We start from the raw sequence: 24275 nt of genomic DNA on the forward strand, positions 1-24275 counted from the left end.
CATATAGCAACTCGTCCTTTTTACATGGCAACTGCCCTATCATGCTTGTGAGCACATGACAACTCTTTTAACTGCCTAGTGTTAGTATGTGGCAACTCCTAAAATTTTGAAATCATGGCAACTACAGTAGACCAGACCATACATGACAACTGTAATTGGGCAACCATGGCAACTGCAGTTGTCCGACATGGCAACCGTAGTTCAGCGACATGGCAACTGCAGTTAAACGAACATGAACGAAGGTCTGGACCATGGCAATTGCAAGCGCACGATGACTGTCACGCATAACGTGCGGGACCGCGAGGTACGAGGCCTGACATACGGGGCATGTGGGCATTATCTACTTCGCCCACGCACGCGCGTGAGAAAGATCGGGAGGGGAAAAAAAGTGTGTGGGCATTACTTGTTTTGCCCACACGCAGGTGTGTGGGCTGTTCCTCTTATACACCATACAAAATATATGGACAATCTCTCTAACGCCCACACGTGTGGCACTTAATGGCGTCCATAATATAAAACATTTTCATAAAGGATGTACTCCCTCCGTCCCATAATCTTAAGACAGAGGGAGTACATTACGAGAGGGGATCAAGACTAGAGGAGAGATAATTAAGCCAGGATCTGTCAGCGTCTCTTAGTGCAATGTCTTTGAATCTAAATATCCAGAGCGAGAAATCAAAAATAATGTTCCCTTTGAGAATGAATGCTTATATTGAAAGTACATACATAGATAGTTATGGTTTTCTATTTTTATAATATACACTGCTTTACGAAAGGTAAGAGATGAGAAACATGCAAACAAAAGAATCACAATCAGTAAAATCGCTGGGATTTTGAATCACCCCATGAATGTAAATCTACCTCTGCTAAAACATGGATAATCAAAACCAACATCTTGCACCGCTATTAGAATGTGAATCTTCCAAAGAATGAGTTTGGTGTCGATCCACCATCTGACAATGCTGTAGCTGGTAAGGAAGCGACATTTGAGAGGACGCCATGTTGGCATTTATTGAGCTGCGAAGGCTTAAGAATGTCAACTTGGCATAATTGGTATTTTAATATCAGTGTTATAACAGTCATTCCTGTTGCAGAGAATTTCCAACCACTGCATTAACAATATCATTGAAAACCTTATACGGGGCATGGAAGCAAGATAAATTCTTAGTACTTCTTGTAACAACAACAAAAGAAGCACTCCCAAAACTGAACCCATGACAGCAGGATGGAAGCAGTAATCCATAGATGATAGATCCAGGTCCTTGTTCAAGGTGATTAGGTGAACAACTCTACCATAATCATGATGACAATTAGTTAATGCTTATATGCTGAGAGTACAAGTTTGAGAAGGATGGGGTTTTCCTAAGTGTGGCTTTTAATATCTATATTATGCTATAGGAATTATAACTGTCCAGTCTAGAATGTACTCTACAATTCTACACTTAGACATGTCACATGATGCTTAACAGTGTTATCCGAATAAAACACTTCCCTGTGACCTTTTCAATATTTGAGTAACTTAACCATGTGCTACTATAATATAGGATCTAAGGCCTTCTAGAGCTAATTTGTACTAATTAAACACCATATCACAGGTTACAAGTTAGGACACTAAGATAAAACATTTTTTATATACTAGTACGAGTTACAAGTACCTCGTCAGGGCTGAACTGTAGTAGCATCGCAACCACAGGCAGCAAGGCCCCCACCTCCCCTGTGTAAAAGATACCAAGTCAATGTTTCATATCATCTGTCAATCAACAGAAAAATAAGCAATAAAAAGTTCCAGATACCTGTTTCAAGAAGCTTTAAGATCACATTTTTTAGGTATGTCATATCTACTCCTTCTCGCTTTTGTGATCTCTCCATATTCCGAAGCTCAGCCTTCAACATTGCTTCCTGAAATACAGAATTTCAATAGATCAGGCATCCAACTGAAGGCCTCGCACCAATAACAAGTCATGTAAAGATTACAAATTTCATCGGAACACAAAAAGGGTGAAAGATATTTTTGTTAAATATAAGGTCTTAGTTCTGTATTTTATTCAACTCATCACTGCATTGACCGCATAGCAAAAGGGGAAGGGGGCACAAACTATATAAATATAACTTTGTGAAATGCAGGAAGCATGTGTCTAGTTCAATCAATTATAAATGATTATACAGTACACAACACATGTACATAAACTGTTGTTACATGTTCATGACTTCACTGACTCCCATCGCTGGATTCCACGAGAATCCCACAGAACTAGGACTATTGTGCAACTTAATGGCCTAAAGACAAAGCTTCTATTAGCCTACTGCACTCCAATGTTCACGTGATAAAATAAGAATAGGACATCTTTCATACTTCTAAGAATGTATCACAAAGAATAATGACCAGAAAATTAATCACATCACGAATAATGTGACAACAGTTCATACCAAAGTTTTCACTATCAGTTTCAGCAAGGTTAGTTAGATAAATAAAATTTGACCAGAACAGCATCAAGGAACAGATGATATAGGAGCATGACTTCCATATCACTCGAGTGCAGCACACGAGTAATAGCGGTACCGGAGTAATAGTTACTGCAGAACTACTGTTGGAGACAAATAGGCTTGAGCGGTACTTCAGAATTAGGAACAACAGTATAAAAATATGATTAAATTCCACAAAAAACAACACATATAATGGAAAACTCCTAGGAGGTACAGAAGTGATGATGAAAAATGGGTAATCAGTGCACGTCCCAAGTCTGGGGGATGATGTCGCGAAGGCCAGCAGCTCCCGCATTGGCCCAGAGCGACGCCTCTTCCTTGATCTTCACAACAAGGTCTTGCGCCGAAGGTGGGGCGCCCTCAAAGACGCAACTGTTGCGGTGTTTCCAGATCATCCAGGGGGGTAACAAGGCCATGGAAGCTAGGCCTTTGCGCATGGACTGCAGCGTCCCCTGCCTGGCAGTGTGCCACCAGTTCAGGAGGGAAGGTTCATGGCGTGGTGGCGTGCATGGCATGCTTAGCCAAGCGATGATGGCATGTCAAACTTGCATGGAGAAGGGGCATCGAAGGAGCAGATGGTCCATCGTCTCGGGGTCCTGGCAGCACAGGAGGCAAGGGTCATGGTGCTGCAGCCCACGGCGTGCCAAGCGGTCGGCGGTCCAGCACTGGTCTTGGTCGGCGAGCCAGTGGAAGAAGCGTACCCGGGACGGTGCCCAACTCTTCCATATGAATTTCCAGGACTCGCTGTGGATTGATCTCTGGAAGGTAGCCCTGTAGCAGGACTTCGCGGTGTATGATCTGCTCGTGGTCGACTAGCACCCACCTCATCCGCAAAGAGCATACACCATGGGATATCTCCTTGTATATTCCTTGTGACCTCATCCATCACTAGAGCAAAAAAGATAAGGGCTCAAAGTTGACCCTTGGTGAAGTCCTATTCTTATTTGTAAGTATCAGTGTCGTCATCACTTGTTCGAACACTTGTCACAACATTATCATACATGTCCTTGATGGGGGTAATGCACTTTGTTGGGACTTTGTGTTTGTCCAAGGCCCACCACATGACATTTCACTGGATCTTACCTTAGGCCTTCTCCATGTCAATGAACACCATATGCAGTCCTTCTTTTGCTCCTTGTATCTCTCCACAAGTTGTCGTATACCAACAAAACAACTTTCATGTCAACCTCCCAGGCATGAAACCAAACAGATTTTTGGTCACTCCTCTTATTAAGCGGTGCTCAACAGCTCCCATAGCTTATTGTATGGCTCAACAGCTTAATTCCATAGTAATTAGCACAACTTTGAACATCCCCCTTATTCTTGAAGATTGGTACTAATATACTCCGCCTCCATTCTTCGGGCATCTTGTTTATCAAATGAGGTTGAAAAGCTTAGTTAGCCATATTAATTGTATTCAAGGCATCTCCACACCTCAATTGGGATACAATCATGACCCATCGCCTTGCCTCCTTTCATCCTTTTTCAAGCCTCCCTGGATTCGTCACATGTTGGTATCATCAAAGGAGTAGTCTAGCTCAATGGCGGAGCTCTCAGTCTCTCCACTGAACAGTTTGTTAAAGTACTGTCGCCACCTATTCTTGATCTCCTCGTCCTTCACCAGAAGTCGATCTTCTCCATCCTTGACGCATTTGACTTGGTTGACATCCCTCATCTTCCTTTCTCGGATCTTGGCCATCTTATAATATAGATGTCCCTTTCGCCCTCCCTCATGTTTAAATGCCGGTAGAGGTCCTCATATGCCCTACCCCTTAGCTTCACTCAGAGCTCGCTTTGCGGTCTTCTTTGCCACCTTGTGCTTCTCTATGTTGTCTGCACTCATATCCAGGTATAGGTGTCTGAAACAATCTTTCTTCTCCTTAATAGCCTTCTGGACATCATTGTTCCACAGATGTCCACCACCAGGTGTCTTTAGCTTCGCTTTGACTTTTCCCCTGGTTACCCCAAACTCCTCTGAAGCCACCTTCCAAACGCAAGTCGGCATCTTAATCGACATATTGTTTGCATCTCCTCCTTCCTCCCAAGAGTCCTCCTTAGTAACGCTCTCCTTGAAAGCCTGAGCTGCCTCACACGTAAACTATATGGAAAGCCTGAGCTGCCTCCCCCTCAAACTATATGTTATAATATGGTCGTAGATAATTGATTTCAATTCCTGCCCTGCCCACCCCGTGACTGATGACAATACACTCAATAGCATGCACCAGCCATGAGGGGTTCACTGATAAAATCCATGTATAATTTAGTGAAATGAAAACTTCAATGTGCAGTTTTGTGATAGTTCATTATACATGTAGTTTTGCTGATTTTACTCCATGAATAAAGTCAACACGCATACCACACTATATTTGGGAAATACGGTACACATTTTGCAAAACTAAATCATATTTAACATACCATGACTAGAATGATCATCTTGTATTTTTAAATTAATCAGCACATCCAATCAAGGCTACACAACTAATTTAGGTGTGAAAAGGGAAAGATTCAAAGTCACCTGTTGATCATGAAGACGGTTTTCACGCTCAAGATCTTCAACTTCTTGCTGAACAATGCAAAGAAAAATTTTAGTTCACACCAAAAATGAAGAACAGAACCACCGAAAATGTCTGCTAAGCTGAAACTGACTTGAAGCGCCAAGATATGCCTGTGTGACTGACCCAATTCTTCTTCCCTTTGTGCTTGTTGCCGTGCAAGAAGCTGAAATGTACACAATTGTAAGCTGAAAACTGTGAGATGTCGTATCCCAGTTGTTATCTGTTTTCATCAAAGTATTGTTGATTAGCGAGGTGTTATAACTTGAATGGGTAACTGAAAAGAAAGAATGGGTAAAACATTAGGACATCATCACAAGGGTGCAAAATTACAGATCAAATGTCCAATTAAATACATGTAACTAGTTCGGACTTTGGTTTCTTGGGAGTTTGCTGGAGCTCGTGTGAACCGGAGAGGAAGATGGCATGGGTGCTGCCATTCAAGATTAACGTGGTCTGGTTCGGCCCATTGGCCCTGGTGAGCTGCACCTGGGTTTGTTGCCAATAGGGTAACCTTCTGGCTCGCAAAACCAGTAGGTTCCAGTAGGGACTAACCCTTATGACCCCAGGGTCAAACCACATGCCAGCCATGTCAGATTTGAGCGAGAGAGGGAGAGAATGGTTTGTGCAACTCATACTGTTATTATTCAGAGAGATTACACGTATATGTAGTTACAGGATCTCAACTAACTCACACACTACCAGCCTGAAGACTAGGACCTAGATAACGTTACAAAGTACACCACTAGGAGCACTACCTATACATGCATAAACATACGTTCGCTAACACCCCGCCGCAGTCGAGTCGTCGTCGCCGGAAGAGACACAGAGACTGGACCTGAAAGCTTGGAACGAGCTTGTTGGCAAACCTTTAGTCATGATGTCAGCTAGTTGTTGAGTAGTTGGAACATGAACAACACGAAGCTCACCAAGGGCTACTTTTTCACGGACAAGGTGAATATCCAACTCGATGTGTTTAGTCCGCCTATGATGAACTGGATTGGTGGAGATGTACACAGCTGAGATGTTGTCACAAAAGACAACGGTGGCCTTTGGAAGAGTGCACCCGAGCTCGGCGAGGAGCTGTCTGAGCCAAACACAATCGGCAACTGCATTGGCAACCGCCCTGTACTCCGCTTCCGTGCTCGAAAGCGAGACGATGGCCTGCCGTTTTGAAGACCAGCTGACTAGAGCACCACTGAGATACACACAGTAACCAGAAGTTGATCGTCGTGTGTCTGGGCAGCCGGCCCAGTCCGCATCGGAATAAGCCACAATATCGGTCGACACGGATACAGGTAGGAGCAGGCGAGAAGTGGTGGTGCCGCAAACATACCGCAGGATCCTTTTGATGATGGCAAGATGGCAGTCCCGAGGATCGTGCATATGTAAGCAAGCTTGCTGAACCGTGTAAGCCAAGTCAGGGCGTGTCATGGTTAGATACTGAAGACCACCGGCGAGGCTTCTGTATTCGGATGGATCGGAGACAGGACTGCCAGAATCAGCAGCTACCTTGGGCTGAGTGTCCACAGGAGTTAACGCAACCCAGGGAACTTGGAGTGCACGTCAGGGGAGATACGGGCTGCCCACGAGGGTGGGGGCGCGCCCACCCCCCCGGGCGCGCCCCTGCCTCGTGGGGCCCCCGTAGCTCCTCCGACATACCCCTGCACCCATATATACTCTCGTACCCTAAAACTTCCAGAACGGAGATTAGATCAGAAGTTCCACCGCCGCAAGCCTCTGTAGCCACGAAAAACCAATCGGGGCCCTCTCCGGCACCCTGCCGGAAGGGGTCATCATCACCGGTGGCCATGGAGGAGGAAGCACAAGGGGGAGAACCTCTCCTCCTCTCTTTCGGTGGTGCCGGAGTGCCATCGGAAGGGGAATCATCACCACGGTGATCGTCTTCATCAACATCACCATCATCATCACCATCCTCATCTCTTTTACGCGGTCCACTCTCCCGCACCCCGCTGTAATCCCCTACTTGAACATGGTGCTTTATGCCACATATTATGATCCAATGATGTGTTGCCATCGATGTGTTGCCATCCTATGATGTTTTGAGTAGATATCTTTTGTCTTTGGGTTGATTGATGATCTAGATTGGTATGAGTTGTATGTTTTACTTTGGTGCTGTCCTATGGTGCCCTCCGTGTCGCGCAAGCGTGAGGGATTTCCACTGTAGGGTGTTGCAATACGTTCATGATTCGCTCATAGTGGGTTGGTGAGTGAATGAAACACAAACCCGAGTAAGAGGATTGTTGCGTATGGGAATAAAGAGGACTTGATGCTTTAATGCTATGGTTGGGTTTTACCTTAATGATCTTTAGTAGTTGCGGATGCTTGCTAGAGTTCCAATCATAAGTGCATATGATCCAAGTAGAGAAAGTATGTTAGCTTATGCCTCTCCCTCATATGAAACTACAATGATGATTACCGGTCATGTTAACAATTACCTAGGACAATTCCGCACACCGATCCACCATTATTCCACACTCGTTACTTATATTATTTAGTATTATATTCTAACTTTATGATAACAGCACCTACTTTTATATTTTAGCTCTCCGATATCATGCAAAGTTATCCTCTCCATACCCACAACGTAGTTTTATTTCTCGTTGCTAGTTGAAAGCAAACGTTCTGTGCGCGTAGAGTCGTATCAGTGGCAGATAGGGCTTGAGAGAATATTGATCTTACCTTTAGCTCCCTGTGGGTTCGACACTCCATACTTATCACTTCCATCTTTGGAAAGTGCTACGATGATTCCTTGCACTTGGGGATTATCAAGCTCTTTTCTGGCGCCGTTGCCGGGGAGCAATAGCGTGGGGTTGATATTCTTGTGTGTGCTTGTTTGCTTTCTTCATTAAGTAGATTTTGTTTTTCCTTTTTTGTTTCTGTTTAGTTGTGGGTGAAACATACAAAAAAAATTAAAAATAAAAATACAAAAAAATTATTACTTGCCTCTCATGCCTAAAAAGTTTTTCAAAAAGAGAAGCGATTGGAAGGTTTTGCATTGAAGAAGTGAGGGTCGACCTTGAGCACTTGTGCTCATGCTCACGGAAATAGTGTAGAATTTTTCATGGAAGTTTCTTTGTAAATAATTATCCCATTGTATATATTCATTGTATTACAAAAATAATGTGTCAAGCCTTGGTTTTAGGATGATTAGATTGCTTGTTTACTATGTGCAAAACAAAAACAGAAACTTAGGCTGTAGTGCATGAATTTACATTTTTAACTGGAAGGTCAAATGGTTTTGATTCTTTTTGCACATTACTTCTGTACAAATTGTTCAAATTGTCAAATTTAGTTTATAATTTTAGGAGTTACAGAAGTTTGCCAAACTTCCAGATTACTACAGACGGTTCTGTTTTTAACAGATTCTGTTCTGCATGTGTTGGTTGCTTATTTCGATGAATCTATGGCTAGTATTGTTGGGTATGAACCATAGAGAACTTGAAATACAGTAGGTTTAACACCCATACAAATAAAGAATGAGTTCATTACAGTACCTAAAGGTAGTGATTTGCTTTATTACACTAACGGATCTCACAAGTTTTTGTTAAAGTTTTGTGTGGATGAAGTGTCCGAAGGTCGAGGAGCTATCAATATGAGAAGAATAAAGAGAGGCAAGAGTTCAAGCTTGGGGATGCCCAAGGCACCCCAAGTAAATATTTCAAAGTATACTCAAGCATTTAAGCTTGGGGATGCCCCGGTTGGCATCCAATCTTTCTTCTTCAACAAATATCGGTATACCTTGGTTTTTGTTTTGCTCACATGATTTGTGTCCTTTGTGTTTTTCCTTTTTTTCAAGAACCATGCTAGCATGAGATAGCCCTTCATTGATTTATAGAATACTTCATGTGCTTCACTTAAATCTTTTAAGTATGATCTTATAGAATTGCTTTTTGTGCTTCACTTAAATCTTTTGAGTATGGTTTTATAGAATGCTTCATGTGCTTCACTTATACATTTTGAGCTTGGATATTGGTCAGTTGTAGAATGCTCCATGAACTTCACTTATACCTTTTGGAGTATGAATAATACTATCATTTAAAGTGGGTTTGGAAGAGTGTCAACTTTAGGAATTAGTGATCCCACTATTTTGGAAGATATTGAATTTTAGTGTGATATTTATGGAAGTGGATTCGGAAGAGTGTCAACTTTAGCTAGTAATGATTCCACTATTTCGGAAGAGGTTCCAATTGAGTATGAGAACAAAGTTGCTATTCATGATGCCTCTGAAAATTATTATGAGGGAGGAATACATGCTTGTAGGAGTTGCAATAATATTAAGTTTCCTCCCTATGTGCTTAAAGTTTTGAAAGTTATGCTTGTTTTGCCTTCCTATGCTAGTTGGTTGTTGTTCTTATAAATTGTGTACTCACAAAATCCCTAGGCATAGGAAGTGTGTTAGATTTAAATGTGCTAGTCATATTCTTCAAGATGCTCTCATTGTGCTTTAATTCCTATTTTTATGTGCACATCATTGAAATCATCATGCCTAGCTAAAAGGCATTAAAGAAAAGCGCTTGTTGGGAGACAACTCAATATTTACCAATACTATTTTTGTGTGTCTACATGATTAAGCTACTGTAGTAATCATGTTTTATAGCTTTTGTTTCAATAAAGTGCCAAGTAAGACCTTTGGGAAGACTTGGTGAAGGTTAAAGTGATCTTGCTGTAAAAAACAAAAACTTTGCGCTCACGAGAATAGATGTCATTTTTTACAGAAGAGTGCTTTTGAGTTGATTCTTTTTGCAGAAGATTAATAGACAAATTCCTCACGTCCACCAATTTATTTCATAATTTTTGGAGTAGCAGAAGTATGGTTATTGTTCAGATCATCACAGACAGTTCTGTTTCTGACAGATTCTGTTTTCATTGCATAGTTTGCTTGTTTTCTAGTTTCTATGACTTATATTTCTCAATATAAATTATAGAAATGATATGATACAGTAGGCATTGTGTAAGAACAATTATGAACCTTGTCTTTGACAGTACCCACTACCCAAGTGCATGGTTTACTCTTTAATTCTTTATCATACTAACCTATCTCACGAAGTTTGGATGAGTTTTGTGTGATTGAAGTTTTCAAGTTTTGGGTAAGATATCGATATGAGGAGAATAAGGAGTGGAAGGACCCTAAGCTTGGGGATGTCCGAGGCACCCCAAGGTAATATTCAAGGAAGACTCAAGCGCCTAAGCTTGGGGATGCCCCGGAAGGCATTCCCTCTTTCGTCTTCAAAACTATCGGTACACCTTACTCGGAGCTATATTTTTATTCGTCACATGATATGTGTTTTACTTGGAGCGTCATTTTCTTTTGTTAGTATTAGTTAGCTGCTATTTAGAATAGTGTTTTGCATCTTTATTTTCAATAAAATTGTCAAGGATAGCCTTTATCATGCTTATTTTGCTAGTATACATGTTGCTGTTTGAAAACAGAAAGTTTATCGTTGTTGCAAAAATTCCCTAAAAAAGTCAGAGCATGATATAATGTTGAAACTTTTTGCATAATGAGCTCTGATAAATATACTACAGTGGGAATTTTCTCTCACAATTTTTGAAGATAGGGAAGTATTGATACTCTTGCATTCTTTACAGGCTGTACTGTTTTGACAGACTGCTGTTATGTTTGCATATGTATGCTTGTTTAATGATTCTATTTGAGGATAGGAGTGTTAAATATGCAGAGGCATTTAGTATGCAATGTTGAATAATAATTTTAGTAAATTGTTACAGTAGAAAATGATAAGATTTTGCATTGGTTTATACTAACCTATCTCACGAGTTCTTGTTGAGTTTGGTGTGTATGAAGCTTTTGAGATTTAGGAAACCGGCGAATAAAAGGAATTAAGGAGACACAAAAGCTCAAGCTTGGGATGCCCAAGACACCCCAAAACATTATTCAAGAAGTCTCAAGCATCTAAGCTTGGGGATGCCCCGGTAGGCATCCCACCTTTTCTCTTCAACAACTATCGGTTAGTATCGGTTGAAACTAAGTTTTTGCTTCTTCACATGAGTTGTGTTATCATTGCAATGTCATTTTATTTTGTTTTGCTTGTTGTTTGAATAAAATTATTGGATCTGAAATATTGAATGAAAAAGAATTCTCCCATGGCTAGTTAATGATTATTTGCCTACTCAGTGCCCTTCACTCAAATCTTTTGGAGTAGTTTGTCCTTTACTCTTGTGCTTCACGTATATCCTATGAGTAAATGGGGAATGAATTGAATGTCATAAATCTGAATTTTTATATGTTTCATATGCTTATAACATGGTTAGTGATGACTTCACACATAGAAAGTATGAGGCATAAAAGTTGTTGAGAGTTGGCAACCGTAGTTTTGGTCATCGTTGCAATTAATAGGAAGTAATAAGGAAAGAGAGGTTCACATACAAATATATTATTTTAGACATCTTTTATGATTGTGAAGCACTCATTAAGTATGACATGCTAAAAGAATTGACGTTGGACAAGGAAGACAACGTAATGGTTTATGTTTTCCGACATCTCAGTTAAAGTATATTGTCATTGACCTTCCAAACATGTTGAGCTTGCCTTTCCCCCTCATGCTAGCCAAATTCTCAGCACCAAGTAGAAATACTACTTGTGCTTCCAAATACCCTTAAACCAGTTTTGCCATGAGAGTCCACCATATCCACCTATGGATTGAGTAAAATCCTTCAAGTAAGTTGTCATCGGTGCAAGCAATAAAAATTGCTCTCTAAATATGCATGACTTATTAGTGCAGAGAAAATAAACTTTGTATAAATTTGTTGTGGAAGTAATAAAAGCGACGGACTGCATAATAAAGGTCCACATACAAGGGGCAATATAAAGTGACGTTCTTTTGCATTAAGATTTTGTGCATCAACCTTAAACGCACATGACAACCTCTGCTTTCCTCTGCGAAGGGCCTATCTTTTACTTTATGTTTTTACTTTATGTTTGAGTCAAGGTGATCCTCACCATTCCCTTTTTCATTTTATCCTTTGGCAAGCTCCTTGTGTTTGAAAGATCATGATATATATATCCAATTGGATGTAAGTTAGCATGGGCTATTATTGTTGACATCACCTAAAGGTGAATACGTTGGGAGGCAACATAATAAGCCCCTATCTTTCTCAGTGTCCTGCTGAAACTCCATAACCACAAGTATTGCGTGAGTGTTAGTAATTGTAGAAGACTATATGATAGTTGAGTATGTGGAGTTGCTAAAAAGCTCTATTCTTGACTCTTTCTGATGTTATGATAAATTGCAATTGCTTCAGTGACTGATATTATAGTTTGTTAGTTCTCAATGAAGTTTCTGAACCATACTTGACATTGTGAATAGATTGTTACTTGATCATGAAAAGTTTTATGGATAAGCTGCTATTATGACACTTATTGATGCTAGAAAAAGTGATTGGAATTATCATTGATCAAACTTAAGCACTTACTAGCATTCCGCATCAAAAATTATCTTTTTATCATTTACCTACTCGAGGACGAGCAGGAATTAAGCTTGGGGATGCCTGATACGTCTGCAACGTATCTATAATTTTTTATTGCTCCATGCTACTTTATCTACTGTTTTGGGCAATATTGGGCTTTATTATCCACTTCTATATTATTTTTGGGACTAACCTATTAACCGGAGGCCCAGCCCAGATTTGCTGTTTTATGCCTATTTCAGCGTTTCGAGGAAAAGGAATATCAAACGAAGTCAAAACGGAACGAAATCAACTGAAGAAGTTATTTTTGGAAGGAAAGCAACCCAGGAAACTTGAAATGCACGTCAGGGGAGATACGGGCTGCCCACGAGGGTGGGGGGGGGGCGCCCACCCGCCCCGGGCGCGCCCCCTGCCTCGTGGGGCCCCCGTAGCTCCTCCGACGTACCCCTGCACCCATATATACTCTTGTACCCTAAAATTTTCAGAACGGAGATCAGAAGTTCCGCCGCCGCAAGCCTCTGTAGCCACGAAAAACCAATCGGGGCCCTCTCCGGCACCCTGCCGAAGGGGGCCATCATCACCGGTGGCCATGGAGGAGGAAGCACAAGGGGGGAACCTCTCCTCCTCTCTTCCGGTGGTGCCGGAGTGCCATCGGGAGGGGAATCATCGCCACGGTGATCGTCTTCATCAACATTACCATCATCATCATCATCCTCATCTCTTTTATGCAGTCCACTCTCTCGCACCCCGCTGTAATCCCCTACTTGAACATGGTGCTTTATGCCACATATTATGATCCAATGATGTGTTGCCATCCTATGATGTTTTGAGTAGATATCTTTTGTCTTTGGGTTGATTGATGATCTAGATTGGTATGAGTTGTATATTTTACTTTGGTGCTGTCCTATGGTGCCCTCCGCGTCGCGCAAGCGTGAGGGATTTCCACTGTAGGGTGTTGCAATACGTTCATGATTCGCTTATAGTGGGTTGGTGAGTGACTGAAACACAAACCCGAGTAAGAGGATTGTTGCGTATGGGAATAAAGAGGACTTGATGCTTTAATGCTATGGTTGGGTTTTACCTTAATGATTTTTAGTAGTTGCGGATGCTTGCTAGAGTTCCAATCATAAGTGCATATGATCCAAGTAGAGAAAGTATGTTAGCTTATGCCTCTCCCTCATATGAAACTGCAATGATGATTACCGGTCATGTTAACAATTACCTAGGACAATTCCGCACACCGATCCACCATTATTCCACACTCGTTACTTATATTATTTAGTATTATATTCTAACTTTATGATAACAGCACCTACTTTTATATTTTAGCTCTCCGATATCATGCAAAGTTATCCTCTCCATACCCACAACGTAGTTTTATTTCTCGTTGCTAGTTGAAAGCAAACGTTCTGTGCGCGTAGAGTCGTATCAGTGGCAGATAGGGCTTGAGAGAATATTGATCTTACCTTTAGCTCCTTGTGGGTTCGACACTCCATACTTATCACTTCCATCTTTGAAAAGTGCTACGATGATTCCTTGCACTTGGGGATTATCAACCCACGAACAACCCATCTGGCCTTGTACCATTCCAATGATCCGTCGGCCTTCATCTTATGCGAAAAACCCACTTGCCAGTCACCACATGATTGTGCGGAGGGCGAGGAACGAGCGTCCAGGTGGAGTTGGAGATGAGGGCATCATATTCAGCCTGCATTGCAGCACGCCAATTGGGATCACGAAGGGGAGAGATGGGTGTGGCGGCGAGGTTGGAGTCGGCATAGCGTGGATTAGGTTGGAAAATCCCGTGTCGGGCGCGCGTAATCATCAGGTGACGAGCAGGAAAGACAAGGGAGGAAGGTTGCTCGGTGGAGCTGGAAGAGGGATGGGTCGCTGGGCCAGATGGGGGCAAGGGCGGCCCACGCGCAGCGGGTGGAGAACGTGGGCCATGCGAAGAGGTGGGCGGGGATCCAATAGATGCGGGCGACGCGGCCGTTGGGGAATGGGGTGACGTGCATGGCGCCCATGCAGCGTGATCAACGTAATCCAGGATCGAGGGATCGGCAACCGAATCAGACGTGGGTGGAGGGGATGTACGCAGCATTTTGAACGGGAAAATTGTTTCCACGAAAGTGACGTGCCGAGAGAAAATAATGCGCCGCGTGACTGGATCGTAGCATCTATATCATTTTCATTCATCGGGGTAGCCAAGAAAAACACAGACAACGGAACGAGCAGAAAGTTTGTGAGGGGCTGTTGCGATGATGTTGGGGTAACATAAGCACCCGAACACGCGGAGTCGTCGAAAGTCTGGGACGTGTCCGTGAAGGAGCTCAAACGGTGTGGTAAGGAGATGGGGTTTGCACGGTCGCCGATTGAGGAGAAAGGTAGATGTAGCTAACGCTTCATCCCACCAGCAGGGAGGCATGGCGACATGGATGAGCAGAGTGCGGACGCCGTCGTTGTGTACGAAGGATTCGCTCGGCCTTGCCGTTCTGCTAAGAAGTATACGGGCATGTGAGGCGAAGAAGGGTGCCATGGGACTCGAAAAGCGCACGGTTCACGATGTTGTCGAACTCATGGCCATTATTAGTTTGCAAGGCTATGATGGTGCGTGAGAATTGAGTGCGAACGTAGGCGTAGAAGGCAGTGAGGAGACGATGAACCTCGGACTTGCGACGAACGGGAAAGGTCCAAACATAATGCGTGAAGTCATCAAGAATTACCAAATAATATTGATATCCAGACACACTAAGTACAGGACTTGTCCATAGATCACACTGACAAAGTTCAAAAGGAAAAGACGTTTTGGTGGTAGAAGAAGAAAAAGGACGCCTAGTGTGTTTGTCCGTTCGACAAGCATCGCAGTGCGTCAAGGAGCTTCTATTAAAACTAAGCTCGTAGGAGGAGGAGGCCTTCACGAGGACGGCAGCACGGGGGTGACCAAGCCGCTGATGCCACAAATCAGCGGTGACAGAGGCAATGAGGCAGTTGCGTGGGCGCACGAACGGGTAGAGCTCGCCGATGGAATCACATCGGAGAAGAACCGTCTTGGTGGCCAAGTCCTTGACAGAAAAACCATATGGATCAAACTCAACAGAAACGGAATTATCAGAGTAAAGGCACGAACCAAAACAAGATTCTTAATGAGAGATGGAGAAATAAGAATGTCAAGAAGGGAGAGGGGACGAGAGGTAGTAGGAAGAGTGGCAGAACCAAGACCAGTAACGGGCAAGGCACTGCCATCAGCGACGATGGTAGATGATGGGGAGGATGGAGGGGGAGGAAACGAGGTTATACCGGAGCCCGATCCCATGTGAGAAGATGCACCGCTGTCGAGGATCCACTCGCCGCCCAGAGTAGAGGGAGGCTGCAGCGACATCTGGTTGAGGGCGGCGATCAGCGCAGCTTGATCCCACTGTGGGTCGATGAAGGAGCGGCCGCCTGGAGAGCGTGCGGGGCAGCAAGGGCAGATGGGCGAGCGCTAAGAAGCCCTGGAGCAGACCACGCCTGGAACGTGCCGGCCACGGCGGGCTGGGGCGGCACGGGGGGGCAATAGCCCATGGGGTGACCACCGGGAGCGCCGCCGTGATGAGGAGCCCCGCCGGAGGAAGAAGCGCCGCCCGAAGATGAACTGTCGCCGTTGTTCTTCTTGAGTTTCTTCCAGCCAGAGTTGTTGGAGGGGCCAGGAGAGGCCGCACCGGCGCCGAGCGCGTCCAGGTTGAAGTAGGGGGCCGCGGCGGGTGGCGGTGGCGGTGGGGGCGGCCGCACCGCATAGAACGCCTGCGCCTGGGCGAGCAGAGCATTGCGGGAGGCCACCCGAGCCTGGCGAGCGAGGCACTGTTCCTCGAGAAGGAGCGGAGCTTGACGAGGGGGGGGGCGCCCGCACGTTATGTGAGGGATGGCATGCTGAAGGCGTTCGTCGAGGCCGCGAAGGACGTTCTGGACGAGGTCGCGTTCCTTGACGCGGCGGCCAAGATTGCGGAGCTGGTCAGCCATCTACTCAGTTTAGAGGTGTAGTCCACGGCCGAGAGATCCCCTTGCACAAAGCTGTGGAATTCGTCGCGGAGGTAAGTGGCGCGGGCATCTCGGTTGCTGCGAAACAGGGAGCGAAGGGAGCGCCAGAGCGAGTGCACCGTGTCGCGACGCTCCTCGACGATCTCCAGAGCCGAGGGCGTCACCGTGGCGTTGTACCAAGAGACCACGGCGAAGTTGTTGAGCTGCCAATCGGAGGAGACCTGCGCGCGGGAGCCATCAACGTGGTCAACAAGACCGAACTTGGCGAGCGCGGCGAGAAATTGACGACGCCAGAGACCATAGTTCTCTTTTTCATAGTCGAGAACAACGAGAACATGGCCGCGGATCCGCAGGGATTGGATGGTTTGGGTGGGAAGAGTTTGAGTTGCGACGGACAAGCCAAAATCCTCATCAGAGTCGGAGCTGCCGGAGGAAGAGTGGGAGGAGGAGCTCATGGTCGATGGAGGGCAGCGGAAGGAATGGATCTAAAGGCCTGATACCATGTCAGAACCAGAGCGAGAGAGGGAGAGAATGGTTTGTGCAACTCACACTGTTATTATTTAGAGAGATTACACATATATGTAGTTACAGGGTCTCAACTAACTCACACTACTAGCCTGAAGACTAGGACCTAGATACGGTTACAAAGTACACCACTAGGAGCACTACCTATACATGCATAAATACGCGTTCGCTAACAAGCCACACACACACTTCTGCAACACACAACCGCCGCCGCCACCGTCGCAAGATGCAGATCGCAGGTAGCCGGCCGGCCACCGGAGTAAGCACACTGGCACACCCCCTGCAGGTTTTTTACCATCTGCCTCTCCTCTCTCCCGTCGGCACGTCCCTGCTGGTTCCTCTACCATCTCTGCCTCTCCTCTCTCCCACCGACATGCCCACCTGCTGGTTCCTCTCCAATTCGCCTCTTCTCTCCCGCCGGTCTGCAAGTCTTTCCCATAGCTATTGACATCGACCGGCACGGGATGCAAATGGCAAGCCAAGAGCAGAAAGATGTCATTGACCATGAGGTGTTCGTTTTCTAAATTCAAATTCAGCACGAGCACCTTTTAGCCCTGTAGCCTTCTTTGTTTTGTCTTTCGCCCTTAATCCAGGTCATGATTTAGTTGTTGCACTCCCCTTTTTTAGCACAAGCACAAGCTGTTGTACTGGTGTATTGTGCACAAGCTGCAGGTGGTAGGGCTGAACCTAGAACCTAAATGTTACCCTTTACCCTACCAGGGAGGTGCAGGCCAAATCTTTAACCTGACATTTTCCAACAGGTTCTGAGGTCCAACCACTTGAATAGTTGAATATTGAGCTGCCATCCAAAGCCAACGAGCTGCAGCCACATCCGCCCAAGTAGCAGCTGCCCAGCGAAGCTACGATAGAACCAAGGTGGGGTACATTAGGCCTGGGCATTCGGTAGAAACCGAAATTTCGGTTAGTATATTTCAGTTTTTTTTTATTACTTCAGTTAGCACCAACGATAACCGAGAATAGCATCAAAAATAAGAAAACCGAAATTTTGGTTAACCAAGTATTTCTGTTCGGTATTCAGTTAATACCGGAATGATTGTTCAGTTGTGTGCCGTTAACCTCTTGCATCCCACATCATTATATCCAAGCTCTCTTCGCCTTCTATGTAGCCAGGCGAGGTGGGTCTAAAGAACGAACAGAAACACACATTCGTGCTGCGTTGGCCGCTGGGCACGCGCACGTACGCTACCAGCAAACAGGCTCACGCTTCATAAAAAAGCCCATAGAAGTTTGGGCCTTGCTTACAGCTGGTTGGATCGGTGCACGGGGGTGAGGCTCCTGTTGCACGCACGCTTAGTCGCGATGTGACGCGCAATATTTTATCCTGGCGTGGGAGAACAAGCTCGTTTGACTGCTCGTTCAACATCTTCAGATATGCTTGGTTTTTTGTTCGGTAGACCTGGGTAATATCAGACCGAGAAAACTTAGTTCGGTTAGCAAGTGTGAAAACCTAATTTTTCTGTACTAGCCAAAAAAAAACGAAATTTCGGTTTGTTCGATTTCGGCATCAGTTCAGTCTTCGGTTCATCGGTTTGTTAGTATAGTGGTGGCTGCATTTTACAAACTTGCTTATGTCCAGGGGACCAGGGTTCTCTGCATTTATAGCAGATTCCTTTCTCTATTGCTTGCTGTATAGTGGTGGCTGCAGGTGTGTTAGTATACCCAGTGTTTTTAGTAGTTTCAGCTGGGATCTGTTTCCTGTAAGATGGAGCAAAAGACCTAGCAGGAGTAACAGTGAGACAGGATTTTTCAATTCTTCTGGCAAACCACATAGCTTTTTGTATGTTGACTGGTTCCAAACATTCCAGATGACTCTGAATGTAGGGGTGCGGTCCAGAAATGAACTGTGCTTGTAGTATTTATCAGGAATGGCAGGGTTATCTCTCCTCATGAGGTTCATTTGTTGCTCAAAGTTGGAGATGTACTGTGCTACAGCCCCTGTTTGTTGCAGGTTATTGAAGGATCTCACATTTTCACAGATAGAATTGTGGCAAACCTATCAGTCAAGTAAGAACAGAATCTATGCCATGGTACATTCAGGACTGCGAACCCGGTTCCTCTCCAGCAATGAATGGACTCTCCCTTTAAATAAGACACAGCAAACTCTGTCCTTTGTTCTAAGGGAGTCCTGGCAGCATCGAAGTACTGCTCAATATTTTGAATCCATGAGTCTGCATCTGTCCCATCAAACTCAGCAATGTTAAGTTTGGCAGGTTTGACAGAAAGCAAGTTCCTTCTGACATCAGGTATGTTAGGTCTAGCTCTTTGGATCTCTCTTCTCTGTTGGTCTTCAGGTAAATCTTCAACAGTGAGCACATGTCGTGCAACCTGCGCTCGCTGTTGGTTTTGTGGAGTGTGAAAATCCTGCTTATTTGTGACATGATTTGGATGTCTCTAGGGACCTTTTGGAGTTCCATCCAAGTTCAGTTCCTTGCCAGTGTTCTTGTCCACCAGTACTGCAGACAGCCATTGCTACTGCATGTTTATCTGCTGCAAGGTGATTGTTGGGTAGCTGTTTGGGGCGCCCCTGTGGTGCAGCGATTGGTGTTACTTCTGTGCTACCATGGGCAGAAGGAGGGGCTCTTCTTCTTCCTCTCCAGACTGTCCCTCCGTGAGCTTCTGCAAACTGGCCTGTATTTTCTTGAAATTTCTCTGGATGCTAGCAAAAAATTTGTTAACTGTTTCGGTGAACTGACAGAACTCCTGTTTATCTTCTTCACAATTCTGTCTCAGAGTCTTGATATCCAGTTGTAGAGACTCCAATTCAAGAGATCCCGTGTCTTGGGTTTCATCAGGATTTGTCATCTTCTTGGTCACTGTCTCCTAGCACGGGGTGATGTACCACGTCTCGGGGCACAACTGGGTAGGAGAGGAAAAGACTTTACACCGGCTTACCGGCAACCAGTCCTCGCCTGACCAGTTCTTCCGCCGCCACGCCGACGCCAACGCCACCCATCACCAGAAATAGCACTGGAAGGGAGGGTTGGGTGGATTTCACACTGAAGCCCGAACCTTTCCTGCTACCGAGCTGTCTAACACCGCCGTTCGCTGCCATGCTTTCCGCCGCCGCCGTGGACCCAAAACCAGCTCCGATCTGGATCTCGCGACGCCTCCAAGGATTACAACCGCGCTCTGATTACCAATTGACAGGATCAAGCAAGGACTGTCACTAGATTCCGACAAACAGGGGAAAAACACTCAATTTCTCCGGGAATTTTGAGATCGATTTCAATCAGATCTGAGGTAGGTAGCTAGGGTTCGCCAGCCGGAACACGGCGGCTTCAAGGGCCAAGCCCAGATACATCTAGAATGCCCTCTCCACAAGCCAGAGGAGGGGTTAAAAAGGTTCAACGACGAAAAGGAAGACAGCGACATGTTCAGCACGCTACAGTGCTTGCGGTGAATTCAAAAGTAATTGTTACATCCACGTGAACCGTTCATCCGGAGATCTGCGGCTGAGGATGCGAGAGGCTTGAGCGCGAAGCGGTACGCGACTCCAGCTTCCGTTAGATCGTAGTTCGACGGCTGATAGGTGCTTGAACAAACTGAAACGGTACTGTAATATATCAGGCCCTTGTCGAGACAGGTGAGTGCCCTGGTGAGTGCAGGCTCAGCAGCGGTCCTGGTCTAGGTGGGCAGGGGCTGAGCTTGTGGAACCATGCTGGTAACCCTTGTGTGGCTACTCCTGTGGATCTGGTTTGTGTTGAAATATATTGCCCGCCGTTCTCTATCAGTTTGGAGTTTTGGACTAATTGGCTGGTGCATGAATTCAATAGTTTGATTGGATTAGCTGTGTGTGAATATGTGATGGATTCTTCAGCTAATTTGATTAAGCTGTGTGATAGATTCTTGACAAAGTTTTATTCGACTGTTTTTCCCTTGATGCCATTTTAGTTGATCATTTTTATGCAAATTGCAGCTGATGACCAGCTCTTCACAGTACCTATCTGCCCCACCTCTGTGGCCACGTGGCACACACACATGACCAATAACAAGACCTTGAAGTAATTAGTCGCCAATGTGAGATGGAGAACATCCAATGATATAGAGGTCGTGCTTAGCTACCCACTGGGTAGAGAATCCACTCGCATAGCCAAGTACGGGAACAGTGGTTAGAAATTTATAATCCACTAGATTTTTGCAACATTTTACTAACAATTTCCTACTGAACATTTAGGAGAATAGTTTATTTGAAACATAACATTACCAGAATTTGCTGCTCAGCCAATTCAATACTTAGTGCATCCTGTTTAACATATCCTGCAAATACAAATAGTGTTAACAGTGCAAAACATCCGCAAAAAAAAAAGTTAACAGTGCCAAATTTTAACCATTCAACTGATGGGGAAAACAAAAGAGATTAGGAAATGACATAGTATTGAGAAAACCAATTACCTGGACTTAGATTGTCACGTTTGCTGACCTGTAGCATCAATACAGTACTCTCATCAGCAGTTTCAAAACATAACTCCATATATTTACAAGTAAGGCAACGTCAAATATGAGAAGGAAACTCTCACAGTTGTGAACCTTGATTCACAATGGGATTAACTACCGTGCTGAAGATAGCCAGACGGCGTGGCTGCGACGAATTGGGTAGACATAGGTTGGGACTGTTACAGTATATGTGGATTGTACTAGCCCTTTCCATCAGTTCGGACTTTTGGTTGCGTTGGCTAGTGCATATCGGAGCTAAGGTCTTGAGTTCAAGTCCTGGTTTGCGCAATTTATTTAAAAATTGCTGATAGCCCCCCTTTGTGTCCACGTAGAGGCCTCTTGAGTCATACGTGAGTTTCTCGCGGCGTCGCTCTCTTCCGGTTGCACGTGTTGACTTGTCTTCCCCGTCACACGTGAGAGGGGGTGTTACAGTATATGTGGATTGTACTAGCCCTTTCCATCAGTTCGGACTTTTGGTTGTGTTGGCTAGTGCATGAAGCTTAACAGGGACAAGAGAATAAACTGGAGAGATAAGATTGATTGTTCTTGCTTGCCTTAACCCTAGATATATGTCATCCTTTTATAGTGGATGCTTAGGCCACTGACCTTTCGTAACACAATATGACTTCCTAATGAATTAGACTCCTAGTCCTAAACTTCCTAATACACTGCCATTCCCTAAAGGACTCTTCTCCTTTCCTTCCCCAGCACATGAACTGCTGCTGCTGCAATATCCCTGGCCCTCTTGCCGGCCGCATCCACCGTACTAGCGTCCACAACACTACACCCTTCCCAGACTAGCAGCTTGTCCTCAAGCTGCAGGGTGGCGGCCATGGTTGAAGTTCAATCACATCACGCTGAACTATTTGCTCGGCAGTATATTTTGTTGGATCAATCCCTTGGTCTTCCCTCGGCTCCTTTTCCTTTGTATGCACAATTGAACAGCAACCCCATACAAAATTTGAAGCACAACACCTCTGCAAGCTATTTTTTAAAAAACTGAAAACTGTTGAATGTGTGGCACATCACTGTTGGCCCAAGAGGCCCAGGTCCATATCCCATAGAGGTATTCGACCTAGAAGGAGAGGAGCTCGATCCTGCCTGGAGCTAAGCACCGCTACACCACACTGAAGCCACGGGATACGCCTCTCCTCCTCTCTTAACATGGTATCGGACCAGGAGGCGGCCTAGTGGCGGGCGACAGCAGGGCCCTACGGGAAGGGGGAAGGCGGTGGCGGACCTGCACGACGGCGGGGCAGCTGCGGCATGCAGCAGGCAAGCTCGGGCAGGCGGCTGGTGAGGAGCGCACGGCGTGGCTGCACGCGAGCTGTGGGGAACGCTGGTGGCTGTGGCCCGACATCTTCCTCCTCTTCTCTTCTCCGGTGGCTTGAGATTGACTCGTCTTGTTGCTGGAGCTGTGGTGTGTGTGAGGAACTGCTGGAGCTGCTGAGAAGGTGATGCAGAGTATCCTATGGACATCACCATGTCAAGAGTCAAGAGTCCATTTGGCAAGTGACACGTGCGACATCTACTTCAAGATAGTGTTTCTTGGAAAAAGTGCACTGACATAGCCACAGGCCTTGCCCGGGCACCAAAGACTGGCTGGCTCCAGCACTGCTGGAGCCCGCACCACAGGCACCATCTCCATCCCCATTGCAGATCTGGCGCCAGTGGTGAGTTGGCAGCCACATGCCAGATCTGCAACACTGGTTCAAACTTGCAGCCAGCCACCTCCTTCAATCCCAGGAAATATTAAGCCCAGCATCAGAATCTCCATCCTAATCCAACAGTGCACCTGAAACAGACACCTGCTGTGACTCCGGCAACGATGGCATCAATCTCACTTCGCAGTTACATGGTCTCCTCCATGTGCCGGCTTCAGCTCCGTCAGAAAGGACACGATCAAGTTGAGAGAGACTAGACCTCTTCGTGAGAACCTAGACCTGTTCGTGGAATGTGGGCATCAACCAGATTAGCTTCATGGGGAAGTTTCTCGATCGGAGGCAACAATGAAGGTGCGCAAGGCTCCGGTTTTCCTCGGACTCGAGGTCAGAGAGCAGAATGTGGTTCCACTCGATCAGAGCGAGCGAGAGAGAGAGAGAGAGGAGTAAGAAAAAAAATTCCAATTGCTAGGATCTCGTGTGGCATAATCTGATGGCTAATATGTTCATTTGTGTGATTTAGAGGAACTTCTGCCATTGAGCTCATGCATGGACAAAAGACGGTGCTTGTGGGCTGAGCCTTGAATGGATACATGGAGAAAAGACCGTGCCATGGAAAATACATGCAAAATGAGAGGTCAAGGGAACGGTATAAAACTTGGGATAAGGAAAGTGAACCAAAAAAAGTTTGGGGTCACCCGAACAACATCGATACTCTGAAGGGAGTAAAAAAGGACTTTTTATGAATGATGCAAATCACCAGCTAACAGTGGGTGCTTCTTAGTTGTTGCACATGAATTTCCAACAAGTATATAGAAACAAAAAAACATGTGAGAACAAACATAACAGTGAGTGCCCACCATTCATTCCTTTTTTCCTGCTTCAATATAGCAAACGAAGGTAGCAATGAATGGGCTTAATAGAATAACTCACTGCTGCTTTAGCCTCTAAAGAATGATGAAGATCCTTGTTTTCATTGAGAAGTTTAGCTATCTCCCGTTCCTTCTCTTCAATCATTCTATCAGAAATATCACGGAACGATTCATGCTCTTCCTAAAAAATCAAGAATATATTAAAATACTGAATGGAAAGACCACATTCAGTCATACAAGTCATGCCACAGGGCAGGAAACAA

General features: G+C 45.1%; 1 protein-coding gene across 9 annotated transcripts in view; it reads right to left on the reverse strand.

The window, feature by feature from the left end:
• Nucleotides 1-682: 682 nt before the first annotated feature.
• The window catches only part of LOC123044879 (protein GRIP), a 41120-nt gene continuing 17527 nt past the window's right edge, over nt 683-24275 (reverse strand). Inside the window, exons 14-22 of one of the 9 annotated variants that reach the window (XR_006420665.1) lie at nt 24074-24193; nt 21438-21465; nt 21250-21302; nt 18288-18441; nt 5163-5259; nt 5000-5047; nt 1794-1899; nt 1656-1714; nt 683-1017 (exon numbers count right to left, since the gene is read on the reverse strand). Coding sequence is in view for 8 of the 9 variants with exons in the window: in XM_044467750.1 (XP_044323685.1) it covers nt 907-1017; nt 1656-1714; nt 1794-1899; nt 5000-5047; nt 5131-5259; nt 21250-21302; nt 21438-21465; nt 24074-24193 (654 nt within the window). In the remaining variant the exon portion in view is untranslated. Of the gene's footprint in view, nt 1109-1655; nt 1715-1793; nt 1900-4999; nt 5048-5130; nt 5260-18287; nt 18442-21249; nt 21303-21437; nt 21466-24073; nt 24194-24275 lie in introns of those variants that run through there. The other 8 variants (XM_044467751.1, XM_044467750.1, XM_044467752.1 and 5 more) reach the window with 8 other exon arrangements.

The sequence above is a fragment of the Triticum aestivum genome, chromosome 2B (assembly GCF_018294505.1).
Source record: "Triticum aestivum cultivar Chinese Spring chromosome 2B, IWGSC CS RefSeq v2.1, whole genome shotgun sequence".
NCBI classification, from domain to species: domain Eukaryota; kingdom Viridiplantae; phylum Streptophyta; class Magnoliopsida; order Poales; family Poaceae; genus Triticum; species Triticum aestivum.